The 12,745-nt window shown below is 50.8% G+C and overlaps 1 protein-coding gene across 1 annotated transcript in view; it reads right to left on the bottom strand.

The window, feature by feature from the left end:
- TOGARAM1 (TOG array regulator of axonemal microtubules 1) overlaps positions 1–12,745 on the bottom strand; it is a 75,708-nt gene that overhangs the window by 20,251 nt on the left and 42,712 nt on the right. The window contains exons 16-17 of the mRNA XM_030558986.1: positions 11,732–11,890; positions 11,300–11,426 (exon numbers count right to left, since the gene is read on the bottom strand). Of these exons, the coding sequence (XP_030414846.1) occupies positions 11,300–11,426; positions 11,732–11,890 (286 nt within the window). The remainder of the gene's footprint in view (positions 1–11,299; positions 11,427–11,731; positions 11,891–12,745) is intronic.

The raw sequence follows: 12,745 nt of genomic DNA, 5'->3' as shown, positions 1-12,745 counted from the left end.
TTAGGTGAATCCCAAGCCATACCTAGGCAGAGGGGTCGGAGTGAGAAGTAGCGGCATGGAGCACTGCAGATCCGAAGGCCGCGTCCTCTCTGGACTGCTGGACCAGGGCGTAGTGGGAAGCAAAGGTGTGGACCGATGACCAGGTCGCTGCCCGACAGATTTCCTGGATGGGCACACAGGCGAGGAAAGCCAGCGACGACGCCTGCGCCCTGGTAGAGTGCGCAGTCACACGGCCCGTAGGAACGTAAGCCAAGTCATAGCAGGTCCTGATACAGGACGTTACCCACGAGGATAACCTCTGCGAGGAAATGGGAAGCCCCTTAATGCGGTCCGCTACTGCCACGAAAAGCTGGGGGGATTTGCGGAACGGTTTGGTCCTCTCCACATAAAACGCGAGAGCCCGACGGACATCAAGCAAGTGGAGTTGTTGCTCCCTGCGTGAAGAATGAAGTTTCGGGAAAAAAACTGGGAGGAAGATCTCCTGGTTGACGTGGAAGGCTGAGACCACCTTGGGGAGAAAGGCAGGGTGCGGTCTCAGCTGCACCTTATCTTTATGGAAGACTGTATACGGGGGATCTACCGTGAGAGCCCGGAGTTCCGACACCCGTCTAGCTGAGGTAATAGCTACTAAAAAGGCAGTCTTCCAAGAAAGATAGAGCAGGGAGCAAGTAACTAACGGCTCAAAGGGGGGCCCCATGAGCCGAGACAACACCAGGTTAAGATCCCAGGTAGAGGCAGGGGGTCGGACGTTAGGGTATAGACGTTCCAGCCCCTTAAGGAATCTAGTCACCGTCGGGTGAGAGAAAACGGAGCGGCCATCCCCACCCGGGTGAAAGGTGGAGATAGCCGCCAGGTGGACCCGCAGGGACGATATCGCCAGGCTCTGTTGCTTAAGGGACCAAATATAGTCCAAAATATTGGCCACCGAAACTTCCATCGGGAGGAGACCTTTCTCCACGCACCAACAAGAGAAACGCTTCCACTTGGCCGAGTACATCGCTCTAGTGGAAGGCTTCCTGCTGCCCAAGAGTACCCCACGTACCGGGGTGGAGCAGCGCAACTCAGAACTGGTCAGCCACGCAGGAGCCACGCTGCTAGGTGCAGCGACTGGAGGTCCGGGTGACAGAGAGTTCCGTGGTCCTGGGTGATCAGGTCCGGGTGAAGGGGCAGGGGAAATGGGTCGGCTATGGCCAGGTCCAGCAACATGGGGTACCAATGTTGCCTGGGCCACGCCGGGGCTACCATGATCACGCAGGCCCTGTCCCTGCGCACCTTCAGAAGGACCCTGTGGACCAGCGGGAACGGGGGGAACGCGCAGAACAAGTGGGTCGTCCACGGAATAAGGAAGGCGTCCGCTATAGACCCGGGCTCCCTGCCCTGAAAGGAGCAGAACGACTGGCACTTCTTGTTCCCCCCGGATGCAAAGAGGTCCACACGGGGATAACCCCACCTCTGGAAGATGGAGAGGGCGACGTCCGGGCGAAGGGACCACTCGTGCGATAGGAAGGATCTGCTCAGGCGATCCGCCAGCGTGTTCCGTACTCCGGGGAGGAAGGAAGCCGTGAGGTGAATGGAGTGGGCTATACAAAAGTCCCAGAGTCGCATCGCCTCGTGACATAGGGGAGAGGATCTGGTGCCACCCTGCTTGTTGATATAGTACATGGTCGTAGTGTTGTCGGTAAATACCGCGACACAACGAGCCCGAAGCTGGTGACAGAACGTTTGACAAGCAAGGCGGACCGCTCTCAACTCCCGCATGTTGATGTGTAGCTCCACCTCCTTTGGAGACCACAGGCCCTGTGTCCTCAGGGTTCCCAGGTGGGCCCCCCAGCCGAGATCTGAGGCATCCGTCGTTAGGGACACCGAGGGCTGGGGTGGGTGGAATGGGAGCCCCGCACACACGACGGACTGGTCTAGCCACCAACTGAGAGAATCCAACACCCCCTGGGGGATTGTGATCAGCATGTCTAGTGACTGCCTTGCCGGCCGGTAATGTGCGATGAGCCAAGACTGGAGAGGCCTCATGCGGAGCCGTGCATACCCGGTCACAAATGTGCAGGCTGCCATATGGCCTAACAGGGTTAGACATGTCCATATCGATGTCAGGGGGGCTGCCAGCAAGCGCTGAACGATCGCCAACAACGACTGGAACCTCGGCAACGGCAGAAGGGCCCTGGCTACGGTGGAGTCCAGGACGGCCCCAATGAACTCCACTCTCTGCGAGGGGAGCAGGGTGGACTTGTCCACGTTGATCATGAGGCCCAAGGTAGCAAACAGGCCGGTGATCCTGTGGACGTGGCTGCAGACCTGCAGCTCCGACGTGCCCCGAATTAACCAATCGTCGAGGTAAGGGAACACGTGAATGCGACTGCGCCGAAGATGTGCCATAACGACGGCCATGCATTTTGTGAATACCCTCGGAGCCGTAGAAAGGCCAAATGGGAGGACCGCAAATTGGTAGTGAAGGCGGCCGACCACGAACCGAAGGAAACGTCTGTGGTGTGGCCATATGGCAAAATGAAAATAAGCGTCCTGCATGTCGAGGGCGGCATACCAGTCTCCCGGATCCAGGGATGGGATAATGGTCCCCAGGGATACCATGCGGAACTTCAACTTCACTAGATATTTGTTGAGCTCTCGCAGGTCGAGGATAGGCCTGAGGCCTCCCTTGGCCTTGGGGATCAGAAAGTAGCGGGAATAAAACCCCTTGCCCTTCTCGTTCTCCGGAACCGCCTCTATAGCTCCTTTGTTGAGGAGCGTCTGTACCTCCTGGCGGAGGAATTGCTCGTGAGAGGGGTCCCTGAAGAGGGACGAGGATGGGGGGCAGGAGGGAGGAAATGATACAAACTGCAGACGGTATCCCGTCTGCACCGTGCGTAAGACCCAGCGGTCAGATGTTATCCGGGACCACGCCTGGAGGAAAAACGAAAGGCGGTTGGAAAACGGGGGGGGGGGGGGAAGGATCCATGGGGGATACTGGTATTACGCCCTCGGGCGCACCTTCAAAACGAAGGTGTGGGTCCAGGTGGGGCTTTAGAGGAGCTTTGGTTTTGCCCCCCTTGATTGCCCGACGGCCTGCGCCTGCCATTTCTGCCGCGGCGCCTATTAAGGTCCTGCCGCTGGCGGAACGGGGGGTATGGCTGACGCTGCTGCTGTTGCTGCGGTCGGAAGGGTCTGCGTTGCGTCCCAGGCGTGTGCATACCAAGGGAGCGCATAATGACCCGATTGTCCTTAAGACTTTTCAGTCTGGGGTCTGTCTTCTCTGAGAACAGGCCCTGGCCTTCAAACGGGAGGTCCTGGATGGTGTATTGGAGCTCCGGAGGAAGGCCAGAAACCTGAAGCCAGGAGATGCGGCACATCGTCACCCCCGAGGCGAGGGTACGGGCAGCCGAGTCTGCAGCGTCCAAGGAGGCCTGCAACAAGGTTCGTGCAACCTTTTTGCCCTCGTCAAGAATCGCCGCAAATTCTTGACGCGCCTCTTGTGGCAGCAGCTCTTTGAACTTATCCGCTGCCACCCAAGAGTTAAATGCGTAGCGGCTAAGAAGGGCTTGCTGGTTGGAAACCCTGAGCTGAAGGGCCCCAGCCGAATAAACCTTGCGGCCGAGGAGGTCCATACGCCTGGCCTCCTTGGATTTGGGGGCTGGGGCTTCCTGTCTGTGACGCTCCCTCTCGTTCACCAACTGTACCACCAGGGAACATGGTGTTGGGTGAATATGGAGGTACTCATAGCCCTTGGAGGGGACCATGTACTTCCTTTCGACGCCCCGTGCAGTAGGGGGGATGGAGGCTGGAGACTGCCAGATCGTATTGGCGTTGGCCTGGATCGTCCAAATAAAGGGGAGGGCGACCCTGGTGGGAGCATCGGAGGAGAGGATACTGACGACGGGGTCCTCGATCTCAGAGACCTCCTCAGCTTGCAGGCTCAGATTCTGTGCTACGCGCCTGAGGAGGTCCTGATGTGCCCTGAGATCCAGCGGAGGAGGGCTATTAGAGGAAGTGCCAGCCACCGCCTCATCGGGAGAAGACGATGAGGAGACCCCTGGCAAGAGAGTGTCCAGTGGGGGGTCCGCCTCAGACCTCGCCTCTGGCTCAGGAGGGAGATCAGGGTCCTGTTGCTTTGACCCGTCCTCCCCGTCCGGGGAGGGAAGGGGGCGAGACAACATTGCCTCCGGTGCCCTGCGCTCTGCCGTTGCAGGCCTAGGAGGAAGCTGTTGGGGGCCCTGGGCTTGATGGTACGCCCAGGGTGTGCAGAACCCCCACTGTTGCGGACCCTGGTCCTGTTGCGGAGGGTCTTGAAAAAGCGCCGCTTGTCTGTCAGTGCCCAGCGCGTATACACTGTCCGCCTGCGATGACACCGACGGCTGTCTGGAAGGCCATGGAGGGGCCGACCGCGACTGGTAAGAGTCTCCGCGTCCTGGCGCCGAAGATGTTCTCGGTGCCGGGGATCGGGACCGGGAGTCATACCGGTGCCAGGATCGGGACCGGGGTCTGTCATGGACTCGGTGCCGGGAGCGGGACCGGTACCGGCCGCTGCCTCGGTGCCGGGATCGGGACCTGCCACCGACGCGGTGTCGGGAGGTCGACCGGGACTAGGACCTGCCACCAGCTCGGTGCCGGGAGGTCGACCGGCGCGCTGAACAACGGCGGGACTGGCTCCTAGAGTCCCGGTGCTGGTATCGGCGGCTGGAACCAGACCGTGACCGTTTGGAGGCCGATCGGTGCCACGAGTACGACCGGTACCGCCGAGGGGAGCGGTGCCGGGACTGCGAGCGGCGGCGGGATCTTGAGCGACCATGGTGTCGGGACCTCGACAGCGAGCGTGAGTCCCGAGACGGCGCTGACATCATAGGTTTGCCCCTGGACGCTACCCGCACCGGAGGTACCGGGGGTGGAGGTTGAGTTGCTTCAGTCGAGTTGCTTCAGTCAGGGCAATGAGGTCCCATGCCGAGGCGAAGGTCTCTGGCGTCGAAGGGACCAATAGCTCAACCCCAGATCTTATGTGGGAGCTCGGCGGAACCGGACTCGACGGACCCTCCGGGCCCGGAGTTGACGGTGCCGGTAGCGCCGCGGCAGATGTCAGTGCCGGGCGCTCCACTCGAGTCTGCCTGGATGGAGTTGCAGACTTCGAGGGTCTTGCTTCTGCACCCGGTGCCGGGGAAGGTCGGTGCCGGGGAGTCTTTCCGGTGCCGGCGCGATCCGGTGCCGGTGTCGAAATGACGGCCTGCAAAGCTGCCGGGTCGAGTGCCGCTTCCATGAGGAGAGTCCTAAGTCTCTGGTCTCTCTCCTTCTTTGTCCTAGGCTTAAAAGCCTTGCAAATGCGGCACTTGTCCGACCTGTGCGATTCCCCCAGGCACTTTAGACACGCGTCGTGAGAGTCGCTGGTCGGCATCGGCTTCTTACAGGCCACACATTGCTTGAAGCCCGGCGAACCAGGCATGAGCCTGGTGCCGGGGAGGGCTACGGCCCAAACCAGCTAACAAATATCTACAATATTATTTACACTATTAACTATATATAACTAACTACACTTAACTACTAACTATCAACCGTAGAACAAGGAGAGCTAGGGACGTGGAGGACAGCTATGCCGCGCTCCACAGTTCCAACGACTGACACGGCGGTAAGAAGGAACTGAGGAGCGGGCGGGCCGGCAGGGGTATATATTGGGTGCCATGGCGGCGCCACTCTAGGGGGCGACCTGCCGGCCCACTGGAGTTGCTAGGGTAAAAAGTTTCCGACAAACGTGCACACACGGCGCGCACACCTAACTGGAATGGATGTGAGCAATCACTCGAAGAAGAACCAGGATTTAAAAAGAATACCTGCTGTAATCTGTTAAACCCTTTCAAAATGGTAAGTATAGTACAGTCATGTCTGGATGCCAAGGCCTTGGCTACACTTGAGAGTTACAGCACTGTTAGTGGCCTTATAGCGCTGTAACTCACTCCCGTCCACACTGGCAAGGCACATACAACGCTGTATCTCCCTGGCTACAGCGCTGCTTGTACTCTACCTGCAAAAGAATAAGGAGTATAGCGCTGCTCTGCAGCGCTGGGGTGCCCGTGTAAACAGGGAATCATCTTAGTACGCTGTAACTGACCTCCGGAAGCTTCCCATAATCCTTTTAAGTAAAGATTACTCTTTGTTTTGTTGTGATGCCTCTCTTTATTTTGATGTGCTTATCAAAAAAAACAAATACAGCTACTGTTTGCTGTGAATGAGCAGAGGCAGGCAGGGGGTTCCCTTTGGAACGCCCACAGCTAGTGTTTGCTTGAAGAGAGGGGGAGGGAGGGGGCTTGAGGAGAGAAGCGGCCCAGCAGTGGGAGGGAGGGAGCGGGAGTCCGTTTCGGGGAGGCTGCTTATCAGCTGCTGTTTGCTTTTAGTGAGTGAGAGAGGGGTGGGGGAGAGGGTCAGCACTTGCAAGGCAGCGTGCTGACGGATTGTCGGCTCCAAAAATCCACTCTCTCTCTCCCCCATGCTCCCTGTCACACTCCACCCCACCCCACCCCTTTTGAAAAACATGTTGCAGCCACTTGAACGCTGGGATAGCTGCCCATAATGCACCACTCCCAATGCCACTGCAGATGCTGCAAATGTGGCCACGACACTGCGCTGGCACCTGGCAGTGTGGACAGACTGCAGCGCTTTCCCATCTCAGCTGTACGAAGACAGCGCTGTACAGCTGCAAGTGTAGCCATATCCTAAAAGGGATGGACTAATGTTGGTTGTAAAACTAGGTTCTCCACGCTGAGCTTAAAACTCTCAGTGATTTAGTTTGCTCTCTCAGCATGTGACCACACTGGCAAAAACTGGACATGCCATTCACCATTGCTGCAGCTGCTCAAATGTTGACAGTGGTGAAAACAGTGGTGTAGACATTATTTAGCACTTTTTATTCCCTGTCATCTGATCTTGTTCCATAGTACTGAAACAAGTACTTACACTAAAACACTGAGGGACAGTTACATCTCTTGCAATTTTATTTTACTGTAAGTCACTTTATGCTCCTCACCGTAAATTATTCATTTGCTTAACATGTAATTTCGCTTTTCAAGTCATCACACAAGGTACAGAACATTGGGCAGTCAAAGGAACTGACTACCACAAGTCCCTTAAAAGCAGCAACCTACCAGTGGTTGCATCCCCCAGGATGCATCAGTAAGAACAAATATTTTAATAATAAATTATACAAAATTTAACTATATATTTTTCTAGCTAAGAATTCATTATTGAATATTAAAATGCCAGCTATGTGCTAGGAGCCACAGAAGATAAAGATAAGCCCCTGAACACTAGTCATGAGAAATGTGAAATACAACATCTCTCAAAGAAGTCACCTAACATGCTGCGAGACCTCTTGGCAACAGTATTTCTGAACATGGTAGAGGGTTTTTGGTATGCTGGATGATGGACAATAGAAGCTCTTGGGTCCCACAGATTTGGTCTTCATCCTGGACAGTTTCTGGGTAATAAAGCCATCTAATTGTGCTGAAACTACCTTATCTTAAACCGTGGCAAAATGAAACCTGTCCTGTTCGGTGGAGGCTGTTGAAACCTCCTACAACTGCCTATTTGTTGAGGGACCTTGTTCAGAAGTTGTAGACCAGATTAAGAAACCTGGAGAACGTCTACACTGCAATTAAAAACCAATGGCTGGCCCATGCCAGCTGACTCAGGCTCCCGGGGCTCAGGATTTGGGGCCATTTAATTGTGATGCAGATATTCAGCCATGGGCTGTAACCTGGGCTCGAAGACCCCACAAGGTGAGAGAGTCCCAGAGGCTCCAGCTCAAGCCTGAATATCTACACCTCGATTAAACATCCCCTTAGCCCGAGCCCTGAGAGCCTGAGTCAGCTGTGGGTTTTTAACTGAAGTGTAGACATACCCCAATGTCCTTTTTGATCAGGTCCTTTCTAATGAAAGCCATGTGTCAGAAGTGATTTCCAAGTGTCTATTCTGGTTGTGCAATCTGTGCAACCTACACCCTTACTTATTCTGATGTGCCCTCCGCAAAGCAACATGCTCCTTCCTGTCCATGAGGCAAGATTATTGTAATTCCATTTTAACAGGTCTCCTCTTTCATTTGTTCCTGGTTCAGAGGCAGCAACACATCAGCTCAGGTTTAAGCAATGTGAGCATATTACGCTGTCTCTGCATTCTTTACACTGGCTGTTGAAGTGGCAGACTGACTATAAAGATAACTGGTTTCAGAGGCTGTCCTCAAAACTTAGAGCCTCATCTTGCCCATCATTTAAGGATCCCAACACAGTCTGAGCCAGCAATCATGCCTTAGCTGAAGTGGATATTATGGCGTGAGACTTGTCCCAGTGACAGATCTAACTCAATCCATCTCTTTCCGATGTAAGCAGAGTCAGGATAAGCTCTACCCTGACATCTGGTGGAAAGAATTTCAGAGAATGTATTTGCATAGGCACGCCTACCCTATCCCAGACTGCCGAGCTGTGGGACTGCTTGGTGACAAATGACTCACCCTCAGTTGGGTGATACTTGCTAGACAAGGGACATGGGTTCCAAAACCCAGTGAATTGAGAGAGGCTGGGGACAGGTATCTGTGCCTGGTGGTGCAGTCTCCTTGTGGAGCCAGAAGCACCATTTCCACCCCCTCCTCTCTCCACTGTGGAATGTCAGAGTTGATTTTTTATTCCCTCAAGAATCTAAATACAGGTTACTGAGCTGAACTCACTTTGGGCTAATGGTGCACTAGCACTGGGGCTCCCCTACTAAGAGCTGAGATCACTGAGAGTTGAAATCACTGAGCTGAGAGCACTGAGTACTGTGCTAACTAGTAGGGGAGCCTGAAGCTATACTGTGGAACTGAGCAGCTGGCGGAGTGGAGCAGTTGTGGGGACGGCTGGTGGCAGCGGAGCGGCTGGCAGAGCGGAGTAGCTGTGGGACGGGTGGAGTGGCCCACAGAGTGAACGGAGCTGAGCAGTTTGCAGGGAGAACTAGAGCAGCTCATGGAGCAGAGCAGCAGATGGAGTGGAGCAGTTTCTGAGGATGGCTGGAGGAGCAGAGTGGAGCGGCTGGTAAAGTGGAGCAGTCCGTGGAGAAGGCGGAAGCAGAACCCACGGAGTGGCAGGGCAGTTGGCCCTGGACCACGTAAGGTGCCCCTTTCTACCCAGGCTGGGAGGAGGGACCTCTACAGATAAACTCTCGAACTCTGGGGTGGCATTGACCAGAGACTTTTGGGTTGTTGGACTTCGGGGTGATTGGACTTAAAACCCTAAGGGGAAAAAGGACAGTGCCAAACGTACTTGGAGGTGGGTTTTTGTTTATGGTTTGTGTTATAACCCTGTTTGTGGTGTTTCTCCAATGGGATGCCACATTGATTCCTTCCTTTATTATAAAGATTTTGCTACACTTAGACTCCGTGCTTGCGAGAGGGGAAGTATTGCCTCCTAGAGGCGCCCAGGGGGTGTGGTATGTGAGTGTCCCAGGTCACTGGGTGGGGGCTCGAGCCGGTTATGCATTGTGTTACTGAAACGGAACCCCTGGATACTGAACCCGGCCCTTGTTGCTGCCGACTCAGAGGGGCAGAAGGGTTACACCTACTTATAAAAAAGCACCTAAAAATAACTTCCATCTCACATGTCCTCTACTGACTCCTTATTAATTTTATTTATTACATTATACCCATATGTTTGCTCTTTGGATTTAAAGAGGATTATAATTTTGTTTGTGTATTTTAACTTACTGTTATGTTGTACAGAACTGTCTTGCTAAAAGTGGCATTTAATAAATAATAATGAAAGTATTTCACTGTCTTTTCCTTTCTTAAAAATGGTATACCCATTAGTTGTGTTTGAAGGGTGTCAGACTGACACCACTGGATACTGAAGTCCTAACAAGCTTCCCCAACACTGCTCTGTGAAATGTATGCCTCCATTCTCTTCAGAAGGGAGTATCTCTTGCAGAGAAAGAGGACAGCAATTTTTAGACCCAGTCTTTGACCTTGCCATTGAATCAGTCAACAAGCAATAACTTGGTACCAACGGTCATGGTGCTTTGTGCGATGTGGACTACTCTCCACAAAGAAAATGGCTATTCATTGGGCTACACAGCAGCAGAGATTGCTGTGTAGTACTGACCTGGGCCAGATTAGAAACTATGACCTGCAGGTTCACAGATTTTTAAAGCCAGAAGAGACAATCATGATCATTTAATATGACCTGCTGCATAATGTAGGCCATCGAACTTCATCCAGTGATTCCTGCGCTGTGCCCAATAACTTGTGTTTGAACTAGAACATATCCTTTAGGAAGATATCCAACCCTGACTGAAGGCATTAAGTGATGGATAATCTATTGTCTCACAATCTGTTCCTATGGTTAAATACAACCACTGTTAAATTTTTCCAGTGGCTGGATTTGTTACACATTTGTCTGCTCAATTATATAACCCTCTAGCAGGAGATAACCTACACAGGGTGAGGGTCTACACAGGGTAGGCAAGCCTGTGGCACGTGAGATGATTTTCAGTGGCACTCGCACTGCCTGGGTCCTGACCACCACTCCGGGAGGCTCAGCATTTTAAATTTAATTTTAAATGAAGCTTCTTAAACATTTTAAAAACCTTATTTACTTTACACACAATAGTTTAGTTACATATTATAGACTTATACAAAGAAACCTTCTAAAAAATGTTAAAAATGTATTGCTGGCACACAAAACCTTAAATGAGAGTGAATAAATGAAGACTCAGCACACCACTTCTGAAAGGTTGCCGACCCCCGTTTTAGACCATGATCAAGTCTTCTTTCAACTTTCTCTTTGATAAGGAAAAAAGACTGAGCTCCTGAAATCTCTCATTGCAAAGTGGTGTTCAGACTTTAAATAATTTTTGAAGCTCTTTCATGAATCCCTTCCTGTTTTTCAGTATCTTTTTTTCAAGTGCCAATTCCAGATCTGAATACAGTATCATGTAATGGTCTCACTAATCCCATATACACAGGTAATACCACCTCCTTACTGCTATATCCCCATTTATACATCCAAGGACTGCACTGACCCTCTTAGCCAAAGCACTGCTTTAGGAGCTTGTGTTCAGTTGGTTATCCAGCATAAACCCGAAGTCCTTTTTAGAGCCACTGCTTTACAGGAGCAGATCTATCTGGAAGGTATGGCTTACACTCTTTGTTTTCAGAGGAATGGCTGTATTAAAAAGTACATCTGACCAGTGGCTTACCAGTGGCCTTGTATCACCTTATAGATCCCATAAGCCATTTATTCTCCATACATTTATTTTTTCTAACATGTTAGATGAAAGCTTTTCCATATACCTTTTGACGTAGACTGGTGACCAACTCCGTAATGTAAGGTAAATCCTTAGACAGCACATACTTTTCAAGCATTTTGTCAAAGTCTGGGTGAGTCATCATACTGAAGAGCATCTTTCGACCATAGTACCTAAAATCGTAGCAAACCATTTCATATTAACCTAGAAATATTAGGGAAATTTGGACCATTACCATATGTCTAATTGATCACAATAGTACATATCTTAAAATGTAATTTTCTAAGTGCAGAAAGACTGTCAGATATTCATATGCCCTCACCACCTCTTTCAAAGAAACCACACTCAAGAGAAGCTAGTTTAGGTACATGAAAAGGTGAAAAAACACTAGTTTAGCAGGTTAAAGAATGAAACTAATCTTAAGTTTCCATCTGGAACAGTTATTTGCTATATATAAAGTATACTACTACCTACTGACCTTGTTTCTTGTGAGCCATCCTGTGCAAACTTGGCTACGGCAGGTAAAATCCTGTCAGTAACATCCTTAATTCCAGATAATATCCGTCCCGGTCCCATTCGTTCCACTACATCTGATAAGTGCTGGGCTGTGCATCTTCTCACTGCAGTGTGCAAATGACTAAAGAAGAAACAGTCAGATACAAATGGTCACTAATGATCCATGGAAAGAGCTAAGCTATATTTTCTCACTTTCAATGCTTACTGAAAGCCCCGTGTTTTAAATTCATCCACTCAAGCTGCAACTCTGCTCTACTGATCAACTGCTGAAATTCAGATACTTATTTTAACTTTGAACAAAGATGTCCATTTCCACTCGATGGCACAAAACTTCTTAAAGGGAGACTGTAGGATTAAACTTCATTTTATTCCTACTCTCATACATACCACATACACACTAGGATGCACAATTAAAATAGAAGAATAAATTTCACTTTTGTTTCAAGTCATTTTTAACTTCTGGCCCTCCTACATTGGCACACTGCTGCGACAACCAGGTTGCAAATGCTGACGGAAAACATTCTTTTTAAAAAGTGCCTTTTTAAAGCAAAGTGAACATTAATTTAAAAGTAATCTATTTTAAAGATGAATAGTAAGAAACATACCTTCCAACATAGTCACTAACTTTATTAGCAACAAATTATTGTGCTCTAAAACATTTTACACAAGGATACCAATCTATAGAGTCATTTAAAATAAAACAAATCAGCATCTTTATTATCCTTTAAAAACTCCACTCAAGTCTATTTTCCCACCAGAGGAGGTGCCAGCAAGTCACTGCCTTCATGCAAACAGAAAATCCTCACCCAAAATTTCAAAAGCACGCACCCAACCATGTATCTACATGGAAGCACAACTGCAAATTAGACACATGCAATTCTGAATACTCAGGCCTCTTTCCAATTTTGTTATTTTAGCCTCCAGATAGAAATTTGATACTGGGGCTAGCACAGCGCTTCCAGACCTTAGTTGTGAA

Source organism: Gopherus evgoodei, chromosome 4 (assembly GCF_007399415.2).
Source record: "Gopherus evgoodei ecotype Sinaloan lineage chromosome 4, rGopEvg1_v1.p, whole genome shotgun sequence".
NCBI lineage: Eukaryota > Metazoa > Chordata > Testudines > Testudinidae > Gopherus > Gopherus evgoodei.
The sequence above is the reverse complement of the archived record's forward strand: the minus strand, read 5'-3'. Positions and strand labels throughout refer to the sequence as shown.